Source organism: Alligator sinensis, unplaced genomic scaffold (genome assembly GCF_000455745.1).
Source record: "Alligator sinensis unplaced genomic scaffold, ASM45574v1 scaffold498_1, whole genome shotgun sequence".
NCBI classification, from domain to species: domain Eukaryota; kingdom Metazoa; phylum Chordata; order Crocodylia; family Alligatoridae; genus Alligator; species Alligator sinensis.
The window spans coordinates 905,005-921,624 of NW_005842469.1; the positions used below are offsets into that span (position 1 = coordinate 905,005).

Here is a 16,620-nt window from a genome sequence, read left to right on the forward strand (position 1 = left end):
GCTCCCCCCCTCCCCCCCTCCCCCCTCCCCAATTTCTTCCCACACGAGTGGTGGGAACTGCCAAATGAGCACTAGATGAGCAGTGCACAGCGGCAGCAGCTGCCCCCTCTTGCCTGCCCCATCCCAGCTGGGCAGCCCCAGCCCCAACTCTATACCCTCCCTTGCCGCAGGGGGTATTCATCTGCCCCCCATGGCCCTTCCATCCCCCATCCCTCCCACCACACCTGACTTACCAGCTGCAGGCAGCTCTTCATGCTGCCGGCTCTGCTTCTCACTATCTATGTGCTGCGCTGCTTCTTTGCGCGCACATGGGTATTTATCAGACAAATTATCAGCCACATTGGGCCAAATTCCGATACAGAAAATTTTCTTTCCATTAGTGTTGACCCGATATCAGACTGATGTATCGGTGCACCTCTACTTAAAAGTACACGTACCTACTTAAGGTTCCTGTTGCAGAATAATTTCTGTATGCTACTTCAGAATGTGGTGCATGTTAACGTCAGTGTATTTACATTTTGATTGTAACAAGGTTAAGATAAGCATACTGTTAACAGTAGATCTATGCCATCAATCTTAAAAGTGTATGCTTAAGTAGCATTTGTAGTTCAGATCCTAGTGTTGATGCAAATGATTTGTTTGCTAAAATAATTTAAGCATGCCTTCATTCATTCATTTATTTATTTATTTTTACAGTCTCTGGGACCGGAATAGCATGACTGAAATAAAATCAATAAACGTTGCAATGTCTGTGAGCAGCATGGAATACGTTCCAGAGGGAGAAATTCTAGTGATAACTTATGGCAAGACTATTGCCTTTCATAGTGCTGAAACGTAAGTTCCAAACATGTATCCTTAGAAATACAGAGAGGACTAGAGGGCATATGCATATAGTTATTGGTAATGCTGAGCTTGTGACCTGTTCTGAAGTAAGCACCGCAAAAGTTTATACTATATACCGGCAGTCCTTGGACTTACGACACAATTGGATCCCGAAAACTGTCTCTTAAGTCGAAACGTTGTAACTCGGAACCAATTTTCTCATAAGAAACAATGTTATAAATGGGGGTTTGGTTCCTGAACCAAGGCCCAATACCCTATTTTCACCAAAAATACCCCAGAATTTTGTACTCGATCAATTATAGATGAGTTATATAGCTACATTAATATATTTATATTGTAAATAGCAATCATTGATTTGGAAGGACTTCTTTGAGGTGACTTTGCTAGCCTTTTTTTAAGGTCTCTTGGTTGGACTTTTTGAAAGGTTCTTGGTTGGAGTCTTCTCATGAGTCTTGGCTGCAGATTTTTTGGAGTCTTGTCTGCATTCTTAAAGCAAGTGTCCAAGGAAGTTTGAACAGATGTTCTCCAGGGAGATGAGCGACGCAGTGAACTTGTTCGCTGGCGTGGCATGGCATTGCATCAGATCAAGTGTTGTAAGTCGAAACTGGCATTGTAAAGTTGAAACAGGATGTCAGTTTATAAACGTTGTAAGTGCAAAGCGTTGTAACTCGAAACGTTGTAAGTCGAGGACTGCCTGTGTCTCTGATTTAGTCAATCTATAAAGGAACAAAGTGATTCTGCCTTCTGCATGGTTTTGATGTGGCAATGTTGATATTCCCCCTCTCTACAGTTTTTTCTCCCACCCCCTTCCAACAGTTTCTCCACTTGTTTCCCACTTCACCAGTAAAGAAGGGTATAAACATTCATTTTCATTTACCCTTAAAATACAAGTGTAACTGAAAAGTGTCAACTCTTGAGGAACAAGAAAACACTTCTTTAGTTTTATTGCACAAGGCCTGTACTTGTTAACACAGTACAATTTGCAGCATTTGACATCCTTCTTAGGTAAACAGGTAGAAGGGCAAAGGTCTGCTGAACTACTTGGCACAGAAGTGTTTCTTTCTAACCTGGTGTTGAGATTTTGAAGATGTATTGGGAGACTTGTATTACTGCAACCTCTGCTATATTGTGTTTTATGTTTAATTAGTTTAGTTGGTTGTTCTCAGATAAATGACTTTCAGGAGAACAAATTGTTTAAATGTCTTTAAAATGTAAAATTGTCTACTGAGACTTGTTAAAATGGCTTCCATAAGTGCTTAAGCTGTAGTTGTTTTGTTTTAATTTATCAATCTTATCAGTACGCACATCTGAATTACCAGGTGTATTGCTGTGCCAATTTTATGTACCAGCAAAGTATTTAAAGCAAATTCTGTTGAAAATTTGGCTTCTCTGTGGAATATTTCAGAGTTAAGGACCTCATTTTAAACAAATAGGAGGTGATTCCTGTCTTGAAATACTTGCAGTTCAAGAAGTTAAACTCTTCCCCTCCCCCTCCCCCCTTCACTTTTTTTTTTCTTTTCCATTGTTCCAGTCAAGTGGGTGTCAGATGAGGCCTATGAGCCAGACCTGGCCCCTGAGGCTGAATGAGTTTGATACCTTTTCAGGAGATGGTTCATTAAGTCAGTTAAGTTTTCTGTACTCCCAGAATGACTAATGAGGCACTCAGTACAACTAGCATAGTCTCTGCTGCCAGGAGTTTACCATTATAAAATTGGATAAAACAATTGAAAGGCAGGGGAAAACAAGAATATTTTGCTATTAATGCATTGATGTGGTATAGGTATTAGTTGTTATCTTTACTACTTAAATTACTTTTTTTGGGGGGGAATTAAATGTTTTAAGTTGTAATGTACCATAAGCAGAGCATCCAAAGAGGCCTGCTTCAGCTCTTAATGTGAATGAGGCATAGGTCACAACCCATGGATGTAAGCTTGTCTTCAGCTTGGCAAATTTAAATGGTATTTTTGAGACTTCTGGAAATGGCATTTTTAAGGAACCCTTGTGAATTGTAGAAGTAGTGCCAAATTTGCTTTAAAGGCCTTGTTTTCAGGGCTAGGTTTTTGTAGGTTTGTTTACATAATAACAAAATGTTTCTCTCTAGTCTAGAGCAGATTAAATCATTTGAGGTTCCTGCCACAATCAATTCTGCATCTCTTCACCCTGCGAAAGAATGTCTAGTTGCTGGTGGTGAAGATTTTAAACTTTACAAATATGACTATAACTCAGGAGAAGAACTAGGTGAGTGTTTTTCAAGGCTTCAGGTGGTTGACATCATAGCATAATGTGTTAAATTAACCTTTTGATAGGCACCCAAGTTCAAGGAGATACAATTTTTGCTTATATCTATTAGATTTAGAAGCTGCATATGCTGAGAAGGTGCTATATTTATATCTCCTCTGACCTGTTTCTAGCTGTATTTGTTCCATTTGTTGCTTAAGCTTTTGAAATTAATACTTCCAAAATTATTTTTCTCATAGAATCCTACAAAGGGCATTTTGGTCCCATTCACTGTGTGAGATTTAGCCCAGATGGAGAGCTGTATGCTAGTGGCTCTGAGGACGGAACACTAAGACTCTGGCAGACAACAGTAGGGAAAACGTATGGTCTCTGGAAATGTGTAGTCCCTGGTAAGAACTTGGGTAGTTCTGGTAAAATTTAGTTGCATTATAACATCTAAAAGTATGTTCAAAGTCTAACAATTAATTATTAACAAGGCAGTATTTTATATAAAAACTGCTAGTTGAATGTGTGACCTGCATGAGCTTCGCAAATCGTAAAGGAAGTAAGTTGATCTCTAGATCAGATTTGTTCAGCTTAATATGCTCTGGGCTTTTCTTTTGCAGCTGTCAGTTATCCATTTCAAACCTATAAATGTATTAAATAAAAGCTCAGTGAATATTTTAAGTAAACTTCCATACATTTAATTGTATTTCTTTCCTTTTTATTACAGAAATTTAAAATATGATTGTATGGAGCAAGAAGATAAATATTTTAGTAATATAAATTTCAGAAATATCAGGACATTAGGAATGAGCATACATGAATGCTTAAGTAAAAAGTAGTGTCAAATCATGGGAAATTAACTTTGAGGAGTAAAACAAGAGCAATAAGAAACACCTACCAAATTGCAAAACTGCTGTCCAGCGGTGGAAGGCATTTACCAAACAAATAGCTTTTCCTGAAAAACACTTCCCTGCCCCCTACACTAGACAAAGGCATAAAAGAAATTTATCATCATCTATTAAAAATGGAAATGAGAAATAGAGGAAATGGCCAATAGAGAGGAAAAACAGAAATCATAGAATAAATTTTGTCTTTTTGTTCCCAGAAGAGGAAGGTGCAGAGCTGGCAAAAGCAAGGACCAGCCTTCCAGGAACTGCAGAGGAAGAAATAGGTAATGTACCTGCCTCAGTCTGCCTAGCAATGCAGATTGTATGCAGACGCTTAGTCTGGATTTACATGCTTAAGGGTATAATGAAGAGAAATGGTGAATTCTCTGTTGGCACTTTTAAAAAGTTTATAAGATCCCTTAATTTTAGTTTCCTTGAGAATAAGTGGAAAATAGTTTTCTTCTTGTATTTTGTTTTTCTATAGAATAGTGAACACGCTGTGTGTAATACTGAAAATTGTATTAGTTGTATGAACCATTCCAAAGGGTTAGCATGAAAGATGGATTCCAGTCATCTTTTATATCTTTGGAGAAATCAGTGCCATGATTGTTTGGGTGGTTTTTATAACTAAGATGAAGTTTGCTTGATGCCTTTTCATTTTATTTGCAGAAGAGCTTCCCTCTGAAAACTCAGATTCAGTGTACAGCTCAACTCCTGAAGTTAAAGCTTGAACATCACAACTGTTATGCAACACATGGATGTAATGACTTAAACAACCAGTGATAAGCAGGGGCCTTCCAGAGTTTACTCTCTACATAAGGCAAAGATGGGCTGTAATTGATGAGAATGCGTTGGAACTGGCTGTGTTGTTTTGTAGGAGAAATGAATATCAAAAAAGACTTAGTAGAGTTTTGCTATCTTTTAGCTCAGCTGCCTACTGTCTTTTTGAATGAAGTGTGCAAGCCAAGATCCAGTCTCTCCCAATTTCAATTAGACTCATTGTAGTGTGTTTTCTTTATTATGGAGAAGAAATATAACAGCTTTTACCAATATTTTTTTTCTGAAAGTTGGAAGATTCGGCTTTAGTTATAAAGAAGGGATTGTATACTAAAATATTCAGTTCATTTTTTCTGTTCCATTGTACATCGCTTCTGAACATCTGTTTTCAATTGTTTAAATAAAATGCCTCTCAACTGACTCATCTTATTGTTAGCATTGGGATTGTGGAATAGAAGCAACAGTTATTACTCTGTCCTTTCCAGCATCCATTGGTTTTGTATTATGCAAAAAGGAAAGAGATGAGAATAAGCGTGTTTTAGTATTAAAGTCTCTGGAATAGCGGATGATGAGTATCCTCTTTCACAAGCCTTGTATCTTTTACTCTTTAAACTTTGAATGTAAGCGAACCTCTCTCAAATAAAAAATTTGGAAAAACAGAAGTATAAAATGCATCTGAAGAAAGCTGAACATATTCCTGTAGAGGTACCACTGATAAATCTCTACAGCGTGGACTTAGGCATCCAGACTAAGTTTCAAAATAGAGTACTCCTTTCTGTCAGTAATATACTTTCTTCATTAAAGAAAATGTCATTGCTATTCTTAAATTTGTAATGTCACTTTAATCTTGTGTACAGTTTTTTTTTTTTTCATTTATGCACTACACGTGTTTACAAAAGCCTGATTGCCAACTTTCTTCCTTTTTAAGGAAGTAATAAAGGAACGATTTATCAAATGTGGCTTCGAGATAAAGTAGCTTTTGACAACATATGCTTCTTAGGTTCTGCCATTAAATTCTAAATGTGGGAGAGGGGGAAATGTGGTTTGTGGTATGTGAATGAGTTTAAATGTGTATTTGTTGTTTTGTTTCCCTCCTCACCCCCTTGTATTTTCGAGGAACGGTTTTTCTATATATCAGACTGGCTTGTAAAAATCAAACAAACTATCAAAAACCCTTTCATGCAGCTTCATCATACTTGGTAATGTTTAAAAAGAAATTTAAAATGAAAACGTAGTCAGTGCAGTTACAAGTCTAAGGGGAGAGAAGCCTTTTCTAAAAAAACCCCAGGAGATGGGAGATACACTGCTGTGATTTGTAGTTTCTCGTTCTATATTTTAGTGTTAAAAACAAATATAGGTGTGGTAATGTTGTTTGACGTGGTTGTGAAATAGCTTCTCAAGGGTGAATTTTACTTCTGTGTTGGAGTCAAATGAGGAATAGAGTTGTAATTTATGTAAGGTCAAATAGAATGGTGATTGGCAAATCCAGGCTAGTCTTTAAAAATGGGATTCTAAAATGAAATGTTTACATCAGAATTAAGAGTCAAAGACTGCATATTTTAATTTGTGAAATGAAGTTATCTGGAGTGTCACTAAGAATTGGTTCTTAGCTGTGAAGTTTTAAAGGTATTCTTTCCATTTTCACTTTAAATTGGTTTTGTTTTCTAATGTTGAAGATACAGAATGATACTAGTCTAGATCTCCAAAATCTGTGCTCACTCCGTGCCCTTTGAATTATCCTGTCTTAAGTGAGGTTCCAGAAGATCCTCTGTTAACATTAAAGACTTTTGACAAAATTAATAAATAATACAGTGAATGCACCATAATGAACTTAAAAAAAGGGATGCTGTTTTTTAATATTAAACAGTGCTGAAACAGAGAAATGTAGGAAAGGGAAAAACTAAACATGGCCAAGAAGTTCTGTATACATCACTGATCCTTAATCTATTTGGTCTCAAAATACTCCTTGTTGGCCTTGAATAGCACCCCATTTCAAAAACGAATCTGTTTATTATAATACTTACCTTCTGCAAGAGTGGTCAGCCAGCCAGCAGTGTGGGTCTGGGGAATGGCCTGGTAGAGAACCTGTGCCTGCTCTTCTCTGCTTATCTCACTTCCTGTGGTAACATAGGGTACCCCTGGCATCCTGATTGAGAATCACGGCTATACATAAACATTTGGGATTACAAAGTAAAACGGCCAACCACTGAAACTTGGTATCTAAGTAGTGTGAGAGTGATAGTGTAGCTGTGGTGGTCCAGAAATTATGCCAGGGGCTTTTTTAGGGTGACAGTTTTTATTTTTATCTTGTTCAAATCCTATGTATATGAGGAGAAAGCTTCCACTGATTGATACCAGGTTTTTGAGACCTATACCCTACTGAAGCCATCTGGGAAGACCAGAGAATTTCAAAACTTGACTTGGTTGTGTAAGCATGGTGGCTCATCTTGCATTACAAGAAGACTGAAAAGTCCCTTCATCAGGCTCTGGGAAAAGTGTAAATGGTACAAGATGGTTAAAAGTCCCCATAGGCAGAAAATAAATGTCATTTTTGTACAGAGGGAGCTGAAGATGGAAGGTTGTCCCTCTGGGGCCATGAGAGTGTCTTTGTGAGCTGTGTTAAGTAGCTCTTTGATGTGTTGATCAGGTAGAATTCCTTCCCTGGAGGTGTCAGATAGCAGGCAGGGAGGTAATTCATTGTTCTGCAATGAAGTTTATTTCTTACCTATGCGGACTTTTTCCCAGAGCCTGATGAAAGGACTTTGATCCTGAAAGCTTGCAGAAAAGGACAATTTTCTTGCCAGCTGGTCTAATAAAAGGTATCATTTTGGAACCAAGATTTCTAGTTTTTTGTGTGTCTTCTCGTACAATTGAGTAGTTATTTCTCGGTACCCCAGAACTACAAGGTTTTATGGTGCATCTATACTTGTTTCCTTAGTGTGTGCAGTAGCACCTAGCTCTCAACTCTTCCTCTGTTTACACCACTTGTGTATTTTGCCCAGAGTGAATTGCTGTGGCATAGATGCAGGAAAACATGTCAGACCCTAGCCCCTGCAACGGAGAAGAGTAAGATTGGAGGGGCTGGAGGATTCTTCCTGTTGCACACCCGCGTAGGGTAGGCAGTGGGTGTCCATGTGTGAATGCATAAGTAAGGAGGACGGCTGTTTCTGAAAAAGGACCATTTCAGGCTCAATCAGTTTTACTCTGAGAAGAGATCCCTTGTGACAGTCTAGCCAGGCTGCTCAGCAGAAGGAGGTTACTTGTACAAAGCTCCTCCCAGCCTGCCTGTGAAAGCCAATGAGCAACCCCCTTCTGGTTTGATCAGCTGCTCTTTCCTGCCTGTCCCATATAGGGGAGGAAGGAGGGAAGCGAACCAGGAAGTGCCGAAACCTATTGCTGTTCCCCGTGAGGCTCAGGGATCATGTCAGCCAGGAACCCGGGCATGGAGCTGGGTAAGGGATTGCAGCTACTCCACCCTGCTTGCAGCCTGTTCACATCTCAGCCTCCTGTGGGTGAGCAGGTCTGGTGCAGGGCATGGAGCCAGGGCAGGGCAAGGTCCAGCTGTCTGACCAGGGGTCACTTCCTAGCCAACCACTGAAACTCTTGGTTTCTAAGTAGTGTGAGAGTGATGTAGCTGTAGTGGTCCAGAAATGATGTCGGAGGCTTTCTTGGGGTGACAGCGCTTATTAATTTTTATCTTGTTCAGATCAGTTCCAAATGCAATAGGACAAAAGCCCAGTAAAGGTCCAAAATCTGACTGAGAGTTCAATCATCAAATCTGTGTGGCTCTATAACCGGGCAAGTATTCTCCTTCTCCATTAGTCTGGGGCTTCGGATACTCCCCAGGCAGGTATCCTAAATGCAAGCCCCAGGCTCGGAGGCCTTGGGGTTCAGATGCCCTTGGTCTTGCTTGATCTTAGCCAAAAGGCTGAGAAACAATTAAGTGATATTTTTATTGGAGCAACTGTATAGTTGGGATAAAAGTCAGACAAGCTTTCAAATGTAAGACCTTCTCCCTCAGGTCTCTGTAGGAGGCTAGGCAAAGCAAGTGAAGCACAGTGTAGGGGAGGGGCTGAAAGTCTCACTGTAGTGAACCCAATTAGCAAAAGAAAAGAAGCTGAGTACTGGGAGATCAAGACCTATCAAAAGGAAAAGGGGGGGGGGGGGTCAGTCTCACCTTCCTTGTGTGAAAATTATTCAGGAGTTGGATAAATTTTAACAGACCATAAATCCAATATCAGTGTTCAGTCCTTGCTTCTTAGTGTTCAGCCAGCTTATGATTGAGGGTGGTGATTGTTAAATCTGTAGTGGATATAGCAAGTCCAGGTGTTCAGTCCAGATAATGAAAACATCATCTGTGTAACATGGGTATAGTGCAGGTTCGATGGTGCAGTTTCTAGAAATTCTTCCTCCAGGTGGCTCATGAAGAGGTTGGCATATTGGAGGGCCATCTTTATGCCCATAGCTATCTATGCCTGTGATTTGGAGGAAGTGATGGTTGTTTCTGGGTAGCTCTCACTGGCAGAACTTTGCTGCTCACTGTTTATATCATGTATCCTGGCTGGCAAACTGTCCACAAAGAGATGATCTCTAGGGAATCTTTCATTATGTTAAATGGTTAGATGAGTTGCTTTTTCAAGCGTATTTCAACCTCCAGGGTACTGTGAGGTTCACATTGTGCTTCTGGTGGATTACTAAATATTTGGAATTTGATATTTGCACTTTGATATTTTTCTTTTTCTACAAATGATTGACATAAGCTCTATTACTTGCTTTCTCTGCAACTTGTTTAACCAAAAGGAGAAATAAAGTCTTCGGCCATTGGCTCAAAATTTACTGTCCATGAGAAGTTGTATGAACAAAAGTCCAACAGTACAACTGCTCAGGTAAAGTAGTATACACTGGGCAGTTTTAAATCCAGTGTTTACTTTGGGGATGATTTTGCAATAGTCTTTTACACTTTTGCCAACCCCAGATATTTAAAGATGAATCACACCCCCTCCCCACTCCAAATCTCAAAGCTGGATTTAAAAAAGAAAAATAAAACTTAGTTTTATGTTATGATGTGTTTTATTTTACTGAACCTTTAAGGTGTTCTTGGGTCACAATTTTAAGCTGTTTTCTGCCACTGGGAGGACTAAAAATGGGTCTTTGTTTTTTGTTAAAATGAATCACCTATGCCCACAACTTAAGGTTTTAAATAAAACATTAATATTACATGTGTCATGATGAAATTGTATGGGCTGGCCAGACTGCTATTCCAGCAAGTTGTAATCACGCCAACAATATCACAAAACCCTGATAAGTTTGTAGCTGTCACAGGTTCTTCTTGAATTAATTTCTTTCACACCCCCCTGTACCTCCCACCTTAATGTAGTCTAGAACAGGATGTGCCTTTCTAGTCATTTAATTTTGTATATCAAGAGATTTACTTATCGTTTTCCAGGCCTTTTTTCTTTCCTGAAATGAAAGTTAGTATTTTGTCCCTGAGGACTGATTTTAGAGTTTCCCAGTGGATTACTGAGAATTCCCCCTACTCCTCCATAACTGTTAATTGGTGGAAATCTTTCATTTTCCTCCCTCTGAAACAACTGAAATGTTGTGTATCTCCCAAAAGTGAAGTGTTGGGTTGCTCTCATCTGATGTTTGACTTGAGGCTGCCTGTGAAGATAAGAGACTGACCCACAATTATAGTAATCTGAAAAGGATGTCTTTAGTTAATATATGTATATGTGCATATGCACATTAGTTAATAGTGTAGTGACTAATCTTCAGTTTTTGTGAGGAGGCAGTGAAGCGTACTGGAGTGCATGGGTACACATTTATTTATGCAAATTACAAAAATGCAGCACCTTTAATTCTTAGTGTAAATGTTACCTCTTATTTTGCAATTGCCTAAGTGGCTCGTGGAAGGCTTTTGTTTAGAAATCGGAAATGTTATTTAGCAGAAGTAGGTGCCTGTCCTTGAGTAGATTCCCATTATGTACTGGATACGTCATAGAATTAAGTTAGGGAATATAGTTTATATTCTAGCTCTACTTGCTGCATAACTTTGGGTGAGTCACTTAAATATTCTTGGTTTCACTTCTGTTTTAAAAAATGACAACATTTTTAAAGCTACAGCTGAAAAGCCCTACCTGAAGTAAGCATTATTATATTGCCATCACTTTGTCTTCATAATTTGCATTCAAAATATTTTCTGTCATGTTTTCTCTTCCCGTAAGCAGCTTTTAGTTTCTCAAGAAATTGGATTAATTTGTGTCCAAGGATTGAAAGCACTGTTGAATCCAGAGCCTTGCCGTCTGTGAACCCATCTTGAAATGCTTACTGACAGATTTTTTTTGTTATGCATACTTCTGAAATCTCTCCCTCTCTGTATTCTAGGTTGAGAACTGGAAAATCAGATGCTCTTATAGAAAATTTTTGAGTGGTGCCATTTTAATTCTTTTTTGACTGATCCTCATCTATAGTTGTCTGAAAAGCATGTCTTCAGTTAATGCACATCAGTTAATAGTGTAGTCATTTTTTTGTTTACATCTTTTTGATATTCTTTTTGATCTAATATCTTTTTGTTAATGATTTTACAAAGTGTTTTTGTTGTCCCCGACAACGGTAATTGCATGTGGATGGTGACAAGCATTTTCAAATAGGGCCATCTAGTGGTCAAATGTATTTACTAATATTCATAGTGGACAGGATTATATATAATTTTGTGGGTAACCCTACATTTCAATGTCAAATAAACTTTAAAATAATAAATTAGCTGAAAGACATGGTGCGTTGTCTAGATCAGCGGTTCCCAAACTGTGACAGATTGCACTCCACCAGTTTAAAATGTTACAATCTTAAGTACCACCAGCAATTTTATGTCATATAAAGTAATTATAATAAATCTGTTAATGTGTACCACTGGCAGGTTGTCTGCATACCACTGGTGGTACCTGTACCACAGACGGGGAACCACTGGTCTCTAGACCAAAAATGTGAGAGCAAGCTGCTGAGGACAGCAAGGGCGTCCTTATAAGGGAGGAAGTTACTGCATTTACTCAAATATAAGATGCCCCTGAATTTAAAATGGCCCCCCAAATCAAATATTAGATTCCCATTTACTGCCGGACTGCTTGTTGGCACTGCTGATTGGCCAGGCAAGAGAAGGAGTTTCCATGTGCTCTATGCCCAGAGAGACCCAAACCCGATCAAGAGTTGTGCCTGACAGTGAAGGGGAGGGAAGGAAGTGAGTGGGAGGGGGCAGAGGCTGCAGAGGGATAGCAGGGGGAAGGAAGCAGGAGGCTGCTGCGGTTCTGACTCTGGCCCTGACTCTGGGCCAGAGTCAGAGCCACAGCACCTGCCTGCTGCTCCCTCTGCTTCATATGTGAATACAAGATGAAGGGCTTTTTTCCTCCATGCGGATTGCGGGGAAGGATGGGGATGGGGATGTATTGTCTCATATTCGAGTAAATATGGTAATTGTCACTGTCATGCTTACACCAAGGAATGCAGATAAGGAGCTTGAGCTACTTGGAAGATTTGTATGCTTAAGTCTAAGCAATAAAGATACTGAACATTTCTCCTTCAGCTATTTTCCCCCTAGCTTTTCCAGTTGTGCTGGCAGTACATGGGACACATCTTTCTCCTATATCCAGGCAAGTTGGAAGGTTCAGTGGATGACTTCTACCTTCATGTCAGTAACTGCTTTCTTGTTAACTTGCGACAAGGGAAAGCAGTGCTGCTTGTGCAAAGACAGGCCTCATGCTCCAGGAATAGACGCTTGAAATTATGGGGAAAACAAGTGTTAGGAAGCCCAATATTTCTAAAGCAAAATAATATACTTTCCTTTATTTTACAGGCCAGCCAACCAGCAGTGTGAACTGATTTTATAGTCTATGCAATATTTATGATTCCTAAAGTGTTTGCCAGCTTCTTCTAACATCTTTTGGTTAATGATTTTGCAAAGCATTTCTGCTGTCCCTGACAATGGTAATTGCATGTGGATGGTGATAAGCGTTTTGAAACAGGGCCATCTAGTGGTCAAATATATTTACTAATATTCATAGTGGACAGGAATATAGGGTGTTTATAAAATCCTTATGCCACTTTAAACTTTAAGAGCTTTGGATGTACACGTGATAGAAGCAAGCTGTCAGTGGTGATTGAAAGCATAATTCATTAAGTTTTTTAACATAGTGTAAGCTATGCATAGGGTAAGAATCACAAACGCAACTCATGAAATCATTCGGTAGCAAGTGGAAAATGTTTTCTATGAGTTGGAAAATGAAATTGAATGCTATATCATGAAAGATGGTGGTTATGTTGAAGCTGATAAATTTGAGCTGTATTGTTTTAAAACTTAATGAATTATGCTTTCAATCACCATTTACAGTTTGCTTCTATCATGTGTACATTCAAAGTTATTAAAGTTTAAAGTTGCACAAGGACTTATAAACACCCTGTATATATCATCTGTCTTTTCTGGGATGAAAATAATACACCTGTTCCCAAGTCTTGGCATATGATTTAATTGTTTTTTATTACAATTGCCCATTCCTTAGTTTTCACTATAGTTGGTTTATTTAACAGAAAAATAATTGGTCTGTCTTTTTCCATACTGTAAGTAAAAGGAGGATGGGTGCATTTAGAAGAGATAAAAGAAAATACTGCTTTGTGTAAATTTAGATCCAGCCTGTGGAATTTATTTTCTGTGAGGGAGCTGTACAATGAAATTGGATGGAAAATTTTACCATCTGCAATAATTTTTTGTCCTATACGCAAAGAATAGGGAATCAGTTCTCATGTACTCAGTCTTAAGTGGATTGCCATGTAGGTCCGGAAGGAATCTGCCTGCTCGCTCTGCTTCCAAGGAGGCGTGCACACAATTGGTGAAGTGTTGTGTTTGTATGCTTTACTAGGGGTGTGCAAAGCTTCAGTCACTAATTCAATTTGGAGAAGATTCGGCCTGATTCAGTGGCTGAATCATCGAATCTGAACTGAATTGGGAGACCCATAAAAAGCTCCAAATCAATTTGAAGCACGCAGATTGATTCAGAAAAGATTTGGAAAAAGATTTGGTGTGTGGCAACTGGAGCCACTCGCAGGGGTCACAGGCATTGGCTATAGACTCTGGTGCTCCCAAAGGCAGTCCCAGGGACCCCAGTGCCATGGGGAACTTACCCAGGAGGGAGCTGGAGCTGGGGCTGGAGCTGGCACTGCGCCAGCTTTTCAAGCAGCTGACAATCAGGCTGGGCAGCAGCCGGCTGATGATGTCAGCTGCACCCTCCACTGCAGGAGAGAACCCCCTCCCCTCCCCAGTAGAAGCTGGGTATGGGGGAAGCCAGTGGAGGGAGACACCCAGCTCATAGGGGTGGATCCTGGCCAGCACAGGCTCCCTATGACATTGATCCGCCAGAATAGGGTGGGATCAGCATGGGGAAGACAGAAAGCGCTTCCCGACACACAGCACACAGTTTGGGGCACTGGGTTCTGTCCTGGTGGTGGGAGCTCTGAGTCTCTGCAGCCATCCTCGACCCTGCAAAGGGTATGGCTGTTTCTGGCCCGGTGAAGGGGCAGAGTAGGGTCAAGAAGCAGGGACAAGTGCCAGGCTGAAACCATAAACCTGCACTCTCCACTGAAACTGACAGGGCGAGGCCCAATGAGAGGCCATAAGGAGCCGGAACCATTAATTAGGAATGGAGGCATGAGAGCCCACATGGTTGCCGAGTATACTGGGGTGTAGGGGAAACAGAGCCCCAGGACCAGCGGCACCAACCCCATGAGTATTACCATCTCTGGGACAGCGTGGGAACACTACTGAACCCCTCCTACAAATATGTTTCCATCAAGTCATAGCAGGCGAGTCAGGGTACCTGGCTCAGGGAGATGGAGGTACTTACAACACCATCTGGGGATATCACATGGTGATTCGGAAAAGGCAGTCTTGTGGAGAAACAGAAACTGAGAGGTGGGGAGGAGGAGGGGAAAGACTGCTCTGATATTGACATCTGTAACTGGTCAGTGACTATGATCTTTCCCTGAGTTCCCTTCCAATCACAGTGCTCTGGGGGAGGGATGTAAAAACAGCATATAAGGCTCTGTGTGAAAGCTTTCTCTCCCTTTTGTGAGCTGTCTCTCCCTGGAAGCAACAGTGTATGAAAGGTACTGGCTGCAGTGACTGGCTTCCTAGTCAGTCTCTTCACTCTCTTGCTAGTCTCTCTTCTTGGAAAGGATTGGATACACCTTTCCAATATATCACAGATAGAAGATATAGTAAACACACACACATTTTCCAGCACAGCAAACATTATGAACTGTGCTGGAAAGGCAGGTGCCAGGTCTTCTGGCAGGGGAGACAGAGGGGCTAGCAATGGTACGGGAAGAGCTGCAAGTTCCCCCTGAAAACATGGATGCACCATCTTTCCTGGCAGCGATGAGTCTTCTGCCGCTAGTGGAAACAAGGAGGTGGGAGCAGTACCTGTCCCTGCACCCGCACCACCTCCCCTAATTCCAGAAATAGGCACCAGCAGCAGAAGGACCATCTCCTCCACCCCAATTTCATCACCCAGCATGAGCCTCCCAGTGCCAGAGGAGGAGCTGGATCTGGAACCTGGGGAGCTCAGTGCCACAGCCAGGGAAATTATGGGGAAGGAGTGGGGATCTGAGTTTGTGCTCCACATCCCTCAAAGTTCCCCTAGAGGCAGGTCTCCTCTGGAAGGCACCTTGAATGAGGTTGTGGAGGCAAGTGGCTCAGCTGAGTCAGCTCTTCTTGTTGTTGTGTCTCTGCCTGCTGAGGAGGGGGATAAGGCAAGATCCCCACCCTCAACTCAGAAGTGTAGTGGTAGAAGGGGTAGTGTAATGTGGGATCGTTTTGAGTTGGCAGATGATCCCAGGTATGCTACCTGCCAGCACTGCCAAAGGCAGATCAGCTGCGGCAAGGAGGTGAAACATTTTACCACTACAGTGATGCTGCTGCATCTCAGGAGGCAGTACCCCTTTGCCCTTGTTCCTCCTCAGCCTGGCACCAGTGGGAGCATGCCCAAAAAGAACTCTCCCTCTCACTCCAAATCCTCCATCCCCATGAAGCAGAGGCAGGCCATCCTGGACCAGTGGGGGAAAGTTGCAGACAAAGGTGGGGCACTTTGCAAGGGTGAGTGAGGTCACCCAGTGCATTGGGGAGATGCTTGCTCTGGATGGCCAGCCCTTCTTTGACCATCCAGGGTTCAGGAGGCTCATGGTGCTCATGGCCCCATCCTACCTCTCCCTCACAGGGCACTGCTGCGATCAGTTGGGTCATTGGTGGGCTCTCCTTCAAGTGGAGGTGATAGATGAGTCCCACATGGCAAGGGAGATCATGGTGGTCATGAACTGCATGGTGCAGGGGTGACTCATAGAGCACGGCAAGCTCACCCACAGGTTTGTGGTCTCCGATGTCAGGACCAATATGGTCAAGGTGGTCCATGATGCCAACTTTGTTGGCATCCACTGTGTGGCACACAAATTCCACCTCATAGTCAGGGACGCCTTGGAGGGGGAGAAGGCTGCCAGTGATAGCGCTGTCGCTACCAGCCAGCTCATTTCAAAATGCAGGAAGGTGGCAGGCTACTTCTACTGGAGCATCAAGGTGGGCAACATGCTGCGAGACAAACAGGCAGAGCTGAGCATCCTACAGCACAAAATCATGCAGGGTGTGGAGACTCGGTGGAACTCCACATACTGGGACATACAAGTCTCTCACTGGGATTGTAGAGAGGCAGCAGCAAGGCGCCAGACTACCATGCGTAGACCCTGAGATGGTGCAGAGTCACTTGGAGGAACTGGATGCCTTTAAGTCAGCAGGCCCGGATGAGCTCCATCCGAGGGTACTGAAGGCACTGGCCGACGTCATTGCACAGCCACTGGC

General features: G+C 41.6%; 2 protein-coding genes across 2 annotated transcripts in view; both read left to right on the forward strand.

Annotated features, from left to right (window-relative positions):
• STRAP (serine/threonine kinase receptor associated protein) overlaps window positions 1-5,553 on the forward strand; it is an 11,398-nt gene extending 5,845 nt beyond the window's left edge. Inside the window, exons 6-10 of the mRNA XM_006030868.3 lie at window positions 697-834; window positions 2,945-3,081; window positions 3,321-3,470; window positions 4,172-4,237; window positions 4,623-5,553. Coding sequence (XP_006030930.1) covers window positions 697-834; window positions 2,945-3,081; window positions 3,321-3,470; window positions 4,172-4,237; window positions 4,623-4,684 — 553 coding nt within the window. The 3' untranslated portion in view covers window positions 4,685-5,553. The remainder of the gene's footprint in view (window positions 1-696; window positions 835-2,944; window positions 3,082-3,320; window positions 3,471-4,171; window positions 4,238-4,622) is intronic.
• A 2,520-nt stretch (window positions 5,554-8,073) lies between these two features.
• The window catches only part of DERA (deoxyribose-phosphate aldolase), a 92,903-nt gene continuing 84,356 nt past the window's right edge, over window positions 8,074-16,620 (forward strand). Inside the window, exon 1 of the mRNA XM_006030869.3 lies at window positions 8,074-8,182. Coding sequence (XP_006030931.1) covers window positions 8,152-8,182 — 31 coding nt within the window. The 5' untranslated portion in view covers window positions 8,074-8,151. The remainder of the gene's footprint in view (window positions 8,183-16,620) is intronic.